The sequence below is a fragment of the Peromyscus eremicus genome, chromosome 8a, assembly GCF_949786415.1.
Source record: "Peromyscus eremicus chromosome 8a, PerEre_H2_v1, whole genome shotgun sequence".
Classification (NCBI taxonomy): domain Eukaryota; kingdom Metazoa; phylum Chordata; class Mammalia; order Rodentia; family Cricetidae; genus Peromyscus; species Peromyscus eremicus.
The window spans coordinates 78894565-78910284 of NC_081423.1; the positions used below are offsets into that span (position 1 = coordinate 78894565).

Consider the following 15720-nt stretch of genomic DNA (forward strand, 5'->3'; position numbering starts at 1 on the left):
ACCCCGGTTCTAGCTGGACCTCTCTGGCTTCTCCACCCTGAATTCTTGCACCCCAAATCTCACCCCGTCTCAGATTGGGGTTTCCCTAAAAAGAGAAGGGGAAGAAAAGAAGATGGCGACTGAGAAAAGGGTTGCTGGTGGAGCAGCCATGAAGAAATGCAATAAATTCCTTGTTGTTTTATGAAAATTTACAACTTTGTGATAGAAGTTTATGAGTGGTTGAATCCAGCGATTGGCCGGCGCCGGTCATGTGGCCGGGCGATCGTGAACATGAACTTTTTATCATCTCCCTGGTGGTTATAATGCAGCATTCTTTTGGACACCACACCTAGGTCGGAGCACTGTCGTCCTTCAGGGCTCCAGCCTCTTGATATTTTTATACCTCAATATCAGTTCGATAGAGCAAAAGAGAGAGAGGAAGAGAGAGGGGGGAGAGGAGAGAAGAGAGAGTGAGCGAGGGAAGGCGGGGTGGGAATCACACAAAAGAGAGAACCAAAAATAATTTTGATTCCTAAGTTAATTTGCTCGCTGATCTGGGATTTTTAGTCATCATGAAGGGTAAATGGACAATCTGCCCAGGACTGAAGCTTGATACCATTTTTCAAAGCCAGAACTTACTCCATTTTCTATGCAAATGTCAGAAAAGCGAAACAACCTCTCTCTCAAGTCTGAGAGGGGGAAACGACGGCTCTCAGGTTGGGACAATATTATCTGGAAGCTGAAGAAGAAACCGAACGCTCCTTTTTCCCTCCCTCCCCACCCATTTGAATCCGGAGAAGGGAAAAAACCCCAAGTTCTGCAAAGGTAAGGGAGATTCTACAATTCTTATTCTTTTGCATCGGTTTTTGGAGGGGGTGGGGCATGGGTTTTTCTCCCCCCTCCCCCTATCCCAAGACCGGGTTGAACCCCACCTCTGGGCGATGCTGGGAGAAGCTTCCCAGGAAATTCTGTGGTAAAGAGAGGGGTGGCTGCTTCCTGGAGGGGGAGCCGCTGCAGGGAAGGTGCGGGGGGGGGGGGGGGGAGGAACGGAAAGGGGCCTCGGAGGCCAGTTTTCTGTTGCCTTTTTAGCTGGGAGAGAGCTCCAGCCAGGGGGGCTGCGAAAGAGAGGGTGGGGGTGTCTGGGCTGCAGCCGAGCTGGCCAGTCGCTCTGTCCCTGGTGGGGTTTGTGCTCACCTCCCTCCATCTCTCCCCGTTCCTGGCCTCCCCCGATTGCCCCCATGCGGTTCTCTTGCCCAGGGTGGGTAACGGCGATTTCCTGGCTGCATTGGCACGGGGCGGTGGCGCTGAGGGACATCCTGGTCTCAGTAGGGCCTGGAATCTCCGCAGAGGCCAGCCGAGGGCAAGGAGGCGGCTAGAGTGACATAAAAAAGAACAGTTCACAGAGAAATGTTCGCTATCTTCCCTCGGAGACGTTTCTGAAATTAAAGGGTTGTGGGTGAAGGAACCCAAAGCGAGGGAGACTCCCCAGGAAGCTAGCCGAGGAACGCCCAGGTCTCTTGCTACCCCCGCCGCCTGCCCGAGGGAGCCTCGTCTGCAGGGAAAGAGTTGTGTGGTTTTTCATGCGGTATGTTAAAGTCTGTCGGTCTGTGTGTTGGTAGATCTGTTGCTTGTGTTTTGAATCGGTATAGGATGTGTGGATTTTGGTGGAGAAAATCGCATATCTGATATGGAAGCATTTCAAACTTTCCTGGATTCAAATGTGGTGGTTGTGAAATGATTTTAGCATGCTGTTTCTGGCTTATACACAAAAAAATAAATTTGGTGTGTGTGTGTGTGTGTGTGTGTGTGTGTGTGTGTGTGTGTGTGTTGGGGGGCAAGGAACACAAAACAAAAAGGAAACTTAACTAGAAAATCCAATGGTGTGTGCTAAAAAAGCCTCCGGAGGCTGAGTCCAGAGCTAAGTCCTCCCGTCTCGTCTCGCACCGCCCAATTTTGTTCCCTAGCTTCCTGGGGGTGGGGGAGGGGGAAGAGCTGCTGAATATGAGACAGATTCTTGAAGAAGCTCTTAGGGTTCAGGCCAGCTGGTGAGGGCTAAGAAATGGGGTGAAGGATCTCGAGGGAAGCTATACTCAGAGAGATGCGTCACTTTGGGCACGAAGGGCAGGAGACATTGTGATTTAGTTTGGTTTGCATGAACAGAGATCGACTGCCTTTCTGTTTCTTAAAAGCCTGCAGGTCGTTCAGGCTCAGGCTTCTGGTTGTCTAGGATTTTAGGATCCTGGGGCAAATGTGTGGCTGGTTTGGTCTCCAGAGCCATTAGGAAAAGGAAACTCAGCCACTTGTGGCACAGGACTGGGGCTCCCTGGGGGGCCAGATAAACAGCTCTAGACACAGGCCTGGACTTGGGCTCACTGAAACACATCGGCTTCTTAGCAAGAGGAATTCGTCGCTAGCACCTAGGACGCTCGGACCCTATTCGCGACGGGAAAAATCCCCCCAAACCCAGTCAAAGTAAAGGTCTTTTCCCCCTCTAGTCTTGGTGGATTATAAATCGTCCCTTAGACAATTTCCTCTGACCCAAATTATGCAGTTTGCTGCCATCTACCGTCCGTTCGGGGACAGGCGGCTTCGGCACAGCTAGCCACTCGACACTCCCCAACCCCTGCGGGTTTGCTTGGAGCCCGGGGCCCCGCGGTTCGGTTCGGTGGGATTCCGGCCCATGCTGATGCTCTCTACGGCATCTCAAGTCCCCGGGTGGAGATTAGAAAACGGAACGAGTCTCTTGTCACGTTCTCCTCAACCTTCTCCCATCTCCTGCAGAGATCCCAGCCACAAACCTGGAGGCTGGCAGAGGAAGAGGCAGATGTCGAGAGAGGAGTAATACTATAACCCACGGACAGGGGGTACTGAACCAAAGGGTTAAGGGTTCAGACCCACGACCCCCACCACCACCTAAGACACGAGACAGGATTGGGCCACTGGAGAGATGTGAGGCCAAAATCTGTTCAAGGTTTATTTAGTTTTCTTCTCAGCCAAAGGAGGGGGGGCCAGTCATGGGAGGCGCCGAGCAGGCAGGTTCCACTCGGTTGTGAAAAGACAAATCCAGTCTGTGTTCTTCCAGTTGGTTTGTGGGTCTTGCCAATTCCTAAGCTGGTGAGCCCGTGGTGAAGGAGTTGAACTGAGTTTTCTGGAAACGGTTGGTGTCTGCAAGTGAGTGTTGGTCCCCTCCCCCATTCTCGATCGTTTCAAGCGAAATCGACGCAAAAAAAAAAAAAAATGCTTTGGTGGAAAATCGGGAGTGAAGAGAAAGCATCAAAGAACCAAAACCTCTGTAATTTCCGATCCTGTGGGGACCCCTCACACCCGGTTAACGGAACCGCTTTCCCAGAAGGGGGTGGCGAGGGCAGGGTGCGCGCCTCCTCCGCCTCGGCATTGGAGTCTTGGCCCTGGTCTCACCGGTTACTGATTAGCTCGGGCTTTCAAGCTGCAAGAGGAAGCGCAGGCTGCCCCTTTCAAGGTGCGGTGGCCCCCGTTCCTGGGCGGGGGCTCCAGGAAATTGCCTGCCGTGCCAGGCTGGCCAAAGTGGTACTAAGGTCTGGCTGGGAGCTGTGGGTCTAGAGGCCGTGTAGTGCTGGGGGCACCTCCCCCTCCACCCCCGCCCTAGACAACTCTAGAGTCTGAGCCTCTCTCTGAAGCAGATCTTTAAGCTTTTCCCCCTTCTGCTTCGAGAGAGTGACTTTCTGGCAGCTTCAGGCTTAGTGAGTCGCTCTGCGGGAGGCCCCGAGGGATCTGGCAGGCAGGTCTGAGGCCCTCCTAAATTTTTTTCCTTTGAGCAATCAGAAGGAAATGTAGGCAAGGGAAATCAAGCTACTACAGAGGCTTGAAACACTTCGGGGGCTCTTAGGGTAAGGGTGAACCCGGAGGAGTGAAGGCCCTCCCACTACTCCTAGAAGATCAGAGAGGATGCCGCTCATTTGCATAATGGAAATGAGGTCTTTGTACCTCGATTTGGACTAGTCGATTTTAGGGCAGGGTGTCCAAGCAAAGAGCCTCTTTCCAGTCTGTGGGAGCCACTACATTGCCCCACTGGGGAACATTTCAGACAACCAGAATCCAGGAGGAGAATTGGGTTTGAGAGGTTTTCATCCGCCCCACCCCAGGTGCAGTTGGGGGTGGGATAGGAGAAGGTTCCTACTATCCAAGGAGCTGGGAGGGAAGAGCTTTGTATCTTCGAGGACATAGGAAGCCTAGCTAATGTCTCACCTCCTCCTCGTACAGGCAAATGCCATTCCTAAAACCATCACCTTCTGGAGATTTTCACTCCTGAGCTGCACATGACTTAGGCAACATTTCTCTGGGAGCTGGAATGTGCGTGCTTACCCACGGGACTGCAGACTCAAAGCACAGAAAATCACAATTATAAATCCTGCCTGTGGGGTATCAGGACAATCCCTGTGCTGTGTACTCAAGACTCGGTATATATTTACATCCCTCTCCCAGTGAGTTGAGGGGGCGACAATCCTCACAGAGAACTGGCTGATGCCTGCTTTGTATTTACATATTTCCCAGTGGAGACAGACAAACTGAGGTGGATGGAACCACAGACAGATCAGTAGAGATCTGGCTCCAGAAACCAGGCGGTCTCTGGCCCAGCTCTGCCTGCCTGCCTTTTTTCCCAAACAAACGGATCAGATGAATAAACGCTCATAAATACCTCTGGGCTTAGATAAGAGCGATGAGGCGCTATTTCCTTTCATGCTCGACTCCAGGCGCCCTGGTCCTGCCCATAGTGGCTCCATCTCCAGACAGGCAACCTGCAGAGGTGAGGTTAATTTGGAGGCTGCTACTCTAAAGGATAAAGCAATTATTTTCCTGCCTTTATCACAGGGGCAGTCCTCCTCTCTCACCTCCTCTTACTTTTCTTTTTTCTTTTTTTCTTTTCTTTTTTTAACATGGGCAATTATACCATCTTTCCTATGATGAGGACATTGTGACCAGGGAGCAGGGCTGAGGCCCAAGGCCCATCCTCAGTGGCAAGATGGGGGTGTGTGTAAATATTCTTTTGCATCCTGTTCCCTTGCTGAAACAGCCCCTATTCCTCTCTCAGCATAGGCCCAGCCGTTTCTAGATAGGAGTATTTCTGCTTTCTGCATCATTAAGGAGGTCTGAGATTCTTTTAACACCCCCCCCCCCATGGATTAAGGCTAAGAGAGACACCCAGGGATGGCCATTATGCCACAAAAGAACAGCCTAGCAGTAGCTTTGAGTTCAAAGAGCTTCAGAGGCCACTTTGCAGCCTCACCCTTGATCACCCATCCTCGGCCCTTTCCTATTATCAGTGGACAGAGCTGGACCACAAAAAGGAGCCCCAAGAACAAGGCAGAGGTGGGTCAGCCTGGCCTGGCCTGGCCTCCGACATCATCTTATGACCCCGTCCTCCCTATGTTCAGGTTGGAAGGGAAGGTGTTACTTTAAACTGTCTGGCCTGTGTGCGCATATTAGAATGTTAGAAATACAGTCCCTCAGCTGGGGAATATCTGTGCTCATTTTCTTTGGATGAAAGAGGAAGCGAGCATAGACCCAGCCTTTCATTTCCAAGTTCTCACAGCGGCAAAGCAGGTGATACAGACATGGGGCATGGGAAGGGGGCCTGAAGAGGGGCTGAGGGACCGACAGGAGAGCCGGAGTGAGCATGCCAGGGGACGATTAAAGGTGGTTACTGAGTCCCTAGGAAGACCTAGCAGCCTTCCTTCTTTACAAAACTAAATCTAAACCACGTCTTGGGAGGGGGTTTCAAAGGGAATTGACCATTTATAGAGAGAGCAAGGGAAAAAGAGAAGGTACTTTTCAATGTGCTCTTCTCCAATCTGAAGACTCACTTTTTTTTTTTTTTTTTTTCAAAATAGGGTTTCTTTGAGTAGCCTTAGCTGTCCTGGAACTCCAAGTGCTGGGGGGTTAAAGGCGTGCTCCACGACCACCCACTCATCTACTCACATTTCTAAGAGGGCAATTTCTTCCCCTTATCTAGATTTACTGGAACATCCTTGATGCTAAAGCTCTGTAGCCAGGGATTATTCTTACATCAGTTGGGGTGGGGGCTAAGTACGGATTGAGTGGAGATAAGTGGAGATAAGGCAGAATAAGATGCAAAGCCACACAGGCTGGGCTGCCCCTTACTCCTTTACTCTGTATCATCAAATTTAGGGATTGTAGGTTTCTTTCTCCAGGGCCCTATTCCCAGTCAAGACTGCAATCGGGAGGCTGAGCTGTCTTGAGCTTAAGGACCCGGTTGCCAGAAGCTCCTAGCCTAGTGGAGCAGTCTGAGGCTCACATAACCCTGACATTTCCTTCTTCTGGGTCTTCTAGGCAAAGGGATCTGGCTCGCCCCTCTAGCCTTGAGAGTTGTGGAGAAGCAGGGATGTGATAAACCTAAGCTTGCAAAGCGGAGAGACAGACCTGATAAGCAGGACAAACGGTTTTCCAAACCTGCGAAGGAGGATGTTTCTTCTTCCCCTGTTTCTAAAATGAAGCAAATTAGCGTACAACTTCGTTCCCTCTTTACCAGCACAAAACCCTAGAAACAGACCTTCCCCCCTTCCTTCTCTCTCAACGAGATTTGCGGGCATTTACCCAGCCCTCCTTTGAGGGAAGGGGCCCATGCAACGCAGGGGTTAACTTTTCTGAAAACACAATTAACTTTTCCCTATTTCTGCGTGGAGTGGGGGGGGGTGTATTTATTTCATCACTAGGGAATGGGGTGATCTCCATCCAAATGTTCCCTCCTCCCTCAAAAGCACAGACGTCTCTTTCGCAGATCCTACGTAGGTGGAAGAGAGAGGAGAGAGAGAGAGAGAGAGAGAGAGAGAGAGAGAGAGAGAGAGAGAGAGAGAGAGAGAGAGGAGGGGGAAAAGGTTGATAGGTTTGTGCGCGGGTCCCTCGTGCAGGCTGCGCTCCTCCTGGGTGCTATTTGACAATTCCTGCCTCTGCCATTGGTCAGTGTTGGATCAGATGGTTGTATTTCCTTCTGGCCCTCACTGGCACCTCGCCATCCCCCCTCAGCTAAAACCCAATCTCGGCTATACTACTAATAGGCGCGGCGCTCGGACTATAAAACACAACAAATCATAAACCCGGCGGAGCAGCAGCGGTCGCGCGCGCCTCCCCTCCCGATGAGTTCCTATTTCGTGAACTCCACCTTCCCCGTCACTCTGGCCAGCGGGCAGGAGTCCTTCCTGGGCCAGCTGCCGCTCTACTCATCCGGTTATGCGGACCCGCTGCGGCACTACCCCGCGCCATACGGGCCGGGACCGGGCCAGGACAAGGGCTTTGCGGCATCCTCCTATTACCCACCAGCCGGCGGCGGCTACGGCCGGGCGGCGCCCTGCGACTACGGGCCGGCGCCTGCCTTCTACCGGGAGAAGGACGCGGCCTGCGCCCTCTCCGGCGCTGACGAGCCGCCCCCGTTCCATCCCGAGCCGCGGAAGTCCGACTGCGCACAGGACAAGAGCGTGTTCGGAGAGACCGAAGAGCAGAAGTGCTCCACGCCAGTCTACCCGTGGATGCAACGCATGAATTCGTGCAACAGTGAGTGAGACTTCCTGCTGTCCCGAGCCGGGGGGGGGGGGGGGGCATGCAAGAAGGCAGACCTAGCGAGTGTCCCCACCCCAGCCCGTTCTCCCACTGGGAACTAGTGGAGGAACTAGGTGGATATCTCAGGAGACAGGGCAAGATTGGGTCCCTGCCTCCAGATCGGTTCCCTTGCCCGCAGAAGTTGCAAAGTTTGCAAAGTCCCAGCTGCACAGTAAGGCAGGGGGAGTAAGTGGGCTTTCTGAGAGAGACAGGCCTGGCCTAGGACTGCTGACCAGGAAGAGGACAGGGGACTCAGTTTCTGGTTTTGCTTTCCTCTGTGTCCTTCCCCTCTCTTATCCGGATCTGCCCGGGTCCCCATCCACCCACCCAAAGACCACTCCATTAAAAACAAGAGTGCGTCATGAAGTGGGGGAGTGGGGTGGCATGACGCCGGCAAGGGCAAGTTTACTGGGTCCTGGACGTGTGTGTGTGTGTGTGGGGGGGGCACTGGGGATCGGTAAGACACCCGGAAAGGGCTGGTAGTCTGAGGAAGGAAGAATAAGAGGGGACAGGCGGAGGGAGTGAGAGGGACAGGCCGGCGCCTGGGTCTCAGGTTGGATTATCTGTCGGCTTCAAGTCCCAATTGATGTCCATTAGCAGGACACGAAAGTGAGGAGCTGTTAATGCGGACTATGGATCGATCCACGTCATTATGGATTAAGGGCCAGAATCTATCATCGAGTGGGGTAGGGAGAGCTGGATGGATAGAAAGAAAAGGAAAGAAAAACACAGCTAGTAGGAGACGCACCTGGCCAGTCCCTCCCCCTAAGCTCAGGTGGGAGTCCAACGGCCCCTCCCCTCCCCCACCGAAAGTCTAGACAGAAAGAAAGCGCAGGCCTAGGAGTCCAGGAGGGAATCTGGAGGGGGCGCTGGAGGAGTGGGAAAGGGGGACCAGGGAATGGGAGAAGGGAAAGAGGACCAGCTAGCATTACGTTTGAGGGCTGAGTGGGGGAGGGGCCTGTGGGCTTGGTGTGGTCACCCCAGGCCTCAGTTTCTCCTCTCTGCGTAACAGGTTCTTCATTTGGGCCCAGCGGTCGGCGAGGCCGCCAGACCTACACGCGCTACCAGACCCTGGAGCTGGAGAAGGAGTTCCACTACAACCGCTACCTGACCCGGCGGCGGCGCATCGAGATCGCGCACGCCCTGTGCCTGACCGAGCGGCAGATCAAGATCTGGTTTCAGAACCGGCGCATGAAGTGGAAAAAGGAGAGCAAACTGCTCAGTGCGTCTCAGCTCAGTGCGGAGGAGGAGGAAGAAAAACCAGCCGAGTGAAGTGCTGAGAAGGGAGGGGGGACGCGAAGGGAGAGGCCTGGAGGGGAACCGAGGGCACCCGAAAGCCCCAGAAGGCTCTGCGGTCGGGGGAGTCTGGGGACTCGCTCTGCGGCGCAAGGCGGGCGGGGCCCAGCTCTCTCCTGGACGTCCCCCCCCCGCAGAGCTCTTCCTGGGCGCTTGGAGGCTGCCCACCCAGCACCCCAGCGCCTCCTCCCTCCCCGAAGAACCCACCTTGGCCTCATCAGGCTCCCTGGTGAGAACTGAGAATCGGACTCACTTGATGTCTCCCGGAAGCAGAGCAGAATGCTCGTGTCCTTGTCGAGTCTCATTTCGTCCATGTCCCCCCGTGCACGGTTCAATGGTAGATTCGCTGTCCCCTCAGCGGGGACCTGAAAGACTCCCTGACCCCAGACTTGTCTCTCCTACCCCCTCCCCAAAACCACTGGAAGGAGCACATACTACCTAGAAGTAAGAAGAGGAGCCTCAGAAGAAAACAAAGTTCTATTTTATTAATTTTCTATGTGTTGTGTTTGTAGTCTTGTCTTAGCTCTGGACGTGAAATACTTCGGTAATAATATTAATATTATTAATAATGATTATGATGATGATGATAATAATAAAGATGTGAAAACTCGCAGCTCAATCACATCCAATCCTTCCCTGCCATTTTTTTTTTCCCACTCCATAGTCCCAGCCACCCTGTCACCCCTGAGCCTGAACAGCAAAGGCAAGAACCGTGGTCCGCCTCAGGGCCTTTCCAGCCACCAGACTCAATTCGGGAGTTACAGTTGAGATAAAAGCAGGAGCCAAAAGCAGAGGCCAGCGATCGGTCCCCCCAGGCCCCAGTGCCTCCCTCTTGCTAAATCCACAATCGCCTTCTCCCATTCAGACTTGGGGGATGGAGGGAAGCCTTTTCCTTCTTGTTCTCTAAGCTCGCCTAGGTTTATGAGACTCTGGAGGGATGCCACTTGAGGCCTCCTAGCCCAGAGCCCTGGAGAGACCTAGCTGGGCGGGTCTGGGCGCCTCTGCCGCGTTTCTCTGTCTTCTGCTAGCCAAGGCCCCTGGCCTTTGGCCCGCCCACATGGCTGTATCTGCCGGTCTTGGCCCTCGGCTCCCCGGCCTATTGCTCCCGAGACTGAAAAATGAGGCCACTGGGCATCTCTCCACAGTTCGTATACAGGCTCCAGGGTGCCCCTTCCCATATTAAGTAGGAGCTCGGTGGCAAGGGAGAGAATGAGAACCCGGGAGCAGGAGACCGCAAGGGCCCGACTTTATCTGGCTCTTTGGAGACCTGAGGGCACCAGGCCAGGTGATGAGGCATTTGGTCTCATCTTCTCTACCCAAAACGGCTTATCCTCTCTCTACCTCCACCCACACCCAAGCTGCAAGCTCCAGGCTCCGTTTTCTTTTTTTCCTCCTCCCTCTCTCCCCCCCCCCGTTTTTTTTATTTTTAAAGTAAATAGCCGCCTGGCAGAAGGGCCCAGCTGCCGAGATCTCTGGCCGCCCAGCGGGCTCAGCAAGGGGCCGCCGGTCTTCCGAACCCCTTCCCAGGAAGGCTGAAAGGCGGATGAGCAAATTCTCCAACTGTTAGCCACCAGCGACACAAGGCTTCGGATCTGGCCTCCGAATGCGATACCTGGCATCTGGTGAGATTGTTAAGGGGTTCTATTTTATCCCCAAACTCTCACATATGAGTTACCACCAAATCTAAACCGCCTAGGCGGTGGCCGCTCTGGTCTTGGCCGCTTTCGGCTGCCTGTTCCCGGCTGTGTTCCTCTTCTAGGGTCCCTTATCCAGCTCGGTGCCTAGGCCTAAGGATGCGAGGGCAGGAGCAGAATTTCAAACTTCTCAAGGGCCCGGGAGAACGAAGAGCTTCTCCGCCTCTTCCAGCCTCCTGCCCAGCCCCGCGGCTCTCTGGTGCTGTGGACCTGCCACCAAAGCCTCCTCGCCAGGAAGGAGGCCTGGTTGAGCTAACGGAGATAACTCGGAATAATTGTTTTTCACACACAACTTCTAGCCCTTCCCCCCATTTCCTTACCCAACTTTGGGACTGGCAAAGCTCAAGGAGGGAAGGTCAGGCAACTAAATCCTTGATCACACTCTCCAGAGTTAAAATAATAGTAATAATAATAAGTGATGATGATAACAATGTCAGAGAGAAGGACATAAATCGAGGAAATAACCGCGCTCTAGCAAAGTGGGCAAAAGACTGAAACCTATCTTCCTAAAGGTTCAACCCTGCGGGTGAGCCGCGGCCCGGGTTTCTGTCTTGCCTAGCTGTTGCACAGAGCCAGCTGGGAAGCTGCGACGCCGCCATGGCGGCCTGCTGCCCGCGCTCCCGTCAATCGCCGGGAGGTGGCGCGCTCTGCTCAGAGGCCAACGCCAACCTTCTCCCTGTTTCTCCCCCGTCTCTCCTTCTCCCCCCCCCTCTCGGAGGCTCGCATTGAATCGGCCCTAACGATTCTCGGATCGTCATTATTTGTAACCATAGAGCATGAATTACCTCTTGAGGTCATCAGCGAGAATTTACGACTGGTCAACAAAAGCACGTGATTCCCTAACGCCCCCCCATCCCCCTTCCAACCCCCCCCATATTTGGCCGCATACATAGCAAAACGAAGTACAGTGCATCGCTATAATTCATTAATACATCATAAATCGTGAAGCACAGGGTTATAACGACCACGATCCACAAATCAAGCCCTCCAAAATCACCCAAATGAGCTCGTACTTTGTAAACTCCTTCTCGGGGCGTTATCCAAATGGCCCGGACTATCAGTTGCTAAATTATGGCAGTGGCAGCTCTCTGAGCGGCTCTTACAGGGATCCCGCTGCCATGCACACCGGCTCTTACGGCTACAATTACAATGGGATGGATCTCAGCGTCAACCGCTCCTCGGCCTCCTCCAGCCACTTTGGGGCGGTGGGCGAGAGCTCGCGCGCCTTCCCCGCGTCAGCCCAGGAGCCCCGCTTCAGGCAGGCGACGTCCAGCTGCTCCCTGTCCTCGCCCGAGTCCCTGCCCTGCACCAACGGCGACAGCCACAGCGCCAAGCCCGCTGCTTCGTCCCCTTCCGACCAGGCGACCCCAGCCAGCTCCAGCGCCAATTTCACCGAAATAGACGAGGCCAGCGCATCCTCGGAGCCTGAGGAAGCGGCAAGCCAGCTAAGCAGCCCGAGCCTGGCCCGGGCACAGCCAGAGCCCATGGCCACCACTACAGCCGCGCCCGAGGGGCAGACTCCACAGATATTCCCCTGGATGAGGAAGCTTCACATCAGCCACGGTAATTCTCCATCTCTTTTTTGTCCTCTCCGCATCCCTGCCCTGTGTTGGGGGTGGGTGGGGGTGAGGAAAGCTTGACTTTACCTCAAATATAGATCCACCCCCCCCCAAGAGGAAGAAGTGTCCGAAAGGGTCCCCACAGCCCCTTACACAGAGCCAAACAGGGTCTTTTGCTGGGGGTGGACATTTTCAAAAACAATTTGTTGCCAGGCTCGGCTCAGGTTTTATTTACCCAGCCAGTCACCGGCTTTAGGATGAAAGATGGGATTTGTGTATTGTGGGGAAGGGTCTTGTTTATTCCTGAAATTCTGAGACTGCTGCCAGCAGAGGAGGAATGGGCTGTAAACGGAGCTTTCCAGGGTAAAAGTGGAGCGGCTCTCCTCCCTTCCGGGGGCTAACGGCCGCCTGAAGCCAGCCTAGGGTGAGGCACTGGGAAGGAGCAAGAGACAAAGCGGGGGAACATTCACTATCACCAGAAGTGGGGGCTGCTGGAGAAGGGGACCAAGAAATAGAGGCTGGATGCGGGCACCTGGAGTGAGGAGGATTGGAGCTGGGTGGTGAGCTGGGTGCTGGGGACGCCTGGGTCCTGCTCCCCGCCCCCTCCCACTCGGTGCCCCCTCCTTTAACCGGAATAACGTTGCCTCCGGGGCTCTTCTCTGACTGCTCTAGATATGACTGGGCCAGACGGGAAAAGGGCCCGGACCGCGTACACTCGCTACCAGACCCTGGAGCTGGAGAAGGAATTCCACTTCAATCGCTACCTGACCAGGCGACGACGCATCGAGATCGCCCACGCGCTCTGCCTGTCCGAGCGTCAGATCAAAATCTGGTTCCAGAACCGTCGCATGAAGTGGAAGAAAGACAACAAACTGAAAAGTATGAGCCTGGCTACAGCCGGCAGCGCCTTCCAACCATGAGCCCATCCGGAGGAGCCCTGGGCGGCCCAAGAGCCTGCACCACCCCCAGCCCGACCCTTCCAATCCTCCCCGCACTGCCGCAGCCCGCTGGGGACCTGTTCCCACGAGCCTGTCTCGCCCCAGCCTTGTATTACAATTTTTCGTTTGGTCTTAGGTCTTCCCATGGCTCCCTCTCTCCTGGACTGGTTATCTTGTTATTATTGTTAATAATAATAATTATTATTATTATTTCCCCTCCACGCTCCCCACTTCCCTCGGCTCGCCCCCAATTGCCAGTGTTTCTGAATGTCCTCGTGTCTGTGGGTGCACCCCTCCCCCCAGGAAAAAGAAAAAAGAAAAAGAAACTCGCATGTTTAATGTGACTTCCCTGCCCCTGTCTGTGTTCTAACTTATTTATAAAAGGATGAGGGCTGTATTTTGAGTTTCAGCTGGAAACTTCCATAAGGGGCAGCAGTTGAGGTTGGGTAGTGCTGGGCCCAGCTGAGCTGGCCTGAGAAATGGAGTCTCTGTGATTGTGTCTCTTTTCACCCACCTCATCCTCCTCAGCTCCCACTCCCTAGGCCCAGGTCTCCCAGGGGCTTGTTCCTGGGGTGGGAAGGGGCCAGGGAAGGACCAAAGTGTGGATGTTGGGGAGGAAAAGAGAGTCCAGCCGGCTGCTGCCTGGTAGGCCACACAAGGCCTCCTCTAGGAGTGTATGACATCAGAAATAACCCTCAGCGTAAAATGTCTTGTGATTTTTTTCTCTGTGAATCTGTGGGTCTGGCTAGAAGGCCCAAAGCTTGTAAATATGGGTTATAGTCTGGGTCAGGCCCATCACTTCCTTCCTTATCCATTTCCAAGACCATTTGTGCTAAGCAGGTGCTGCTGTGCTACTGCTCCGTGTGGAATCTGTCTTGGCCAGGCCTGTCTCAGTGGTTAGCTTTTGGTATGTGTGTAGCTTTCCTTGAAGTCAAATAAATGTCTCCCCCACTCCATTGCCCTTCCACTTGTCTTTTATCCGAGGGTCTGCATCTTTGACCACTGGGCACAAACTATCCTAAGACCATCCTCCATAAACCTAGGACACAGAGAAGGGAAAATAGGGTGCCCACCAGAAACGCCTTGAAGCCAACTAAATCCCTAGCTTGGGCCAGGAGACAGGCCTTCCTGCCTGGGGCGCTGAGAGGCCCAGGAACTTCAGATGGGCCTTAGCTGAAGTTCATCCTGACTTCCCTCCAGCTGGGTGGCAAAGCCTCTGGGGTGGGGGGGAACAGTCCAGGAAGAGTTATTTGTGCCTAAGTCCTGAGCAGTAAGGCTCCTGATCTTTTGAGGCTGGTAAAGGCCTGCCCAGATGCCCTGTCTCCTGTTCCAAACCCCAGTTCAGCTCTGCCACCCACTAAAGAAAAAAAAAAAAAAAAAGAAAGAAAAAAGCTCAATTTCAAAGGTTTCCTTCAAAGTTTGGTCTTCTCTGCACTTTCAAGGGGTCCTCCTCTCCAGGGGTCCCGACTGACCTTCCCCTCTTGGTTGGGGTTCTTCCTGAAAGACCCCTGGTTCCCCCTCCAGCCTGGTTCAGGACCAGGGCCCAGTCTTCCTCCATCCAGTTCAGCCTCCACCCTGAGCATAAGAGTCAAGTCTGGACACTTACCCGGTCAATCCCTTCCAGCTGGGCCCAACTTCTTACAGGACCTGGGGGGAGGGGGAGCCGGTGAGGAGATGGAGAGGGTCTTGGAGGGTGTATTGGGCCCTCCTTCCCTCTCACCCCATGACTTTGTCCCCCTTTACCGAGAGCAAACTATCCCAAAAGTCGCTATGACATTTAGATGTCAAATGGATAGGGGTTTTATCTCGAAGTTAGATCGTAAAAATCGCCGAGAAGTCAGACAGATACCCCTCACTGGCTCGAGAAAGTCACGTGAGGTCCATAAAGTTAGTTTTATGGTTTTGGGGAGTTGACACCGCGCGGTATATTTCACATTCTCCAGAATGTTAAGTGACACTTTAACTGCTCACTGTGGTGGGGAAGGGGGCAGAGGTAGGTGAGCGCTCTGTGAGCTTGGAGCAGCCGGAAAAGCCCAGGAAGGCAGTGGCCAGAGCCCAGGCCCAGTGCTCCACGGTAAGTCGCTTCCAGCTTTCGATTTCTCCCCTTGCAGTTTTGGGGCTTGGGATGGGAGGAGAAAATCTTGTTTCCAGTTGGGCTGTAGAATGATACAGGGGGAATTTAACAGCTTTTTTTTTTTTTATACCCAGTTCTGAGGTGCCTACAGTGAGGGCTCAGTTCTGTAAAGCTGCAATGATGGGAAGTGTCTGTTGCTTCTTTGCAGAGCACAGGACTCTGTGGAGAAAGGGGGTCATGTGGGATCCATGTTCCTTCAATATCTTTGGAAATTAGGGGCCAAGAAGGAGGGAATATGAACAGCTGGAATAAAGCTTGGGTGTGGCAGAGGGGTGTTTCTCTGTTGGCTATCTGCATGTAGATCTCCTCTTAACCCCCAGGAAAGAAACATGATCAGATTTGTTCATCTGAGATGTGTTGGGGGCACCCGGCGGGCACTTTTACCTGGATTTACTTGAGAGAAAGGACCAGGGAAAGGCGGCTGCTGTGGGCCACCTTATCCTGAATGCTCTCTGGGTTTTGGATGTCTGTTCCCCCATAAAAGCATCCCCTAGCACTCCCTGTGATCCCCTCAGGGTTATCTAGAGTGG

The 15720-nt window shown here is 53.7% G+C and overlaps 2 protein-coding genes and 2 long non-coding RNA genes across 4 annotated transcripts in view; 3 read left to right on the forward strand and 1 right to left on the reverse strand.

Moving 5' to 3' along the window:
- The first annotated feature begins 281 nt into the window (after window positions 1–281).
- Window positions 282–9489, forward strand: Hoxb6 (homeobox B6). Its single transcript, XM_059271619.1, has 3 exons — window positions 282–804; window positions 7032–7524; window positions 8582–9489. The coding sequence occupies exons 2-3, from the start codon at window positions 7110–7112 to the stop codon at window positions 8839–8841; spliced, it is 675 nt and encodes a 224-aa protein (XP_059127602.1). The 5' UTR covers window positions 282–804; window positions 7032–7109; the 3' UTR covers window positions 8842–9489.
- LOC131917641 (uncharacterized) lies at window positions 1912–14929 on the reverse strand. The gene is made up of 4 exons (XR_009380720.1): window positions 14800–14929; window positions 14663–14703; window positions 4655–4754; window positions 1912–4335 (listed from the first exon to the last, which is right to left on the reverse strand). It is a non-coding gene; the product is annotated as an uncharacterized LOC131917641 (long non-coding RNA).
- On the forward strand, window positions 10296–14010 carry Hoxb5 (homeobox B5). The gene is made up of 2 exons (XM_059271615.1): window positions 10296–12122; window positions 12791–14010. Exons 1-2 carry the CDS (start codon window positions 11561–11563, stop codon window positions 13036–13038), a joined length of 810 nt encoding a protein of 269 aa, XP_059127598.1. The 5' UTR covers window positions 10296–11560; the 3' UTR covers window positions 13039–14010.
- Window positions 14836–15720, forward strand: part of LOC131917640 (uncharacterized) — a 34908-nt gene continuing 34023 nt past the window's right edge. Inside the window, exon 1 of the long non-coding RNA XR_009380719.1 lies at window positions 14836–15130. This is a non-coding gene — a long non-coding RNA (uncharacterized LOC131917640). The remainder of the gene's footprint in view (window positions 15131–15720) is intronic.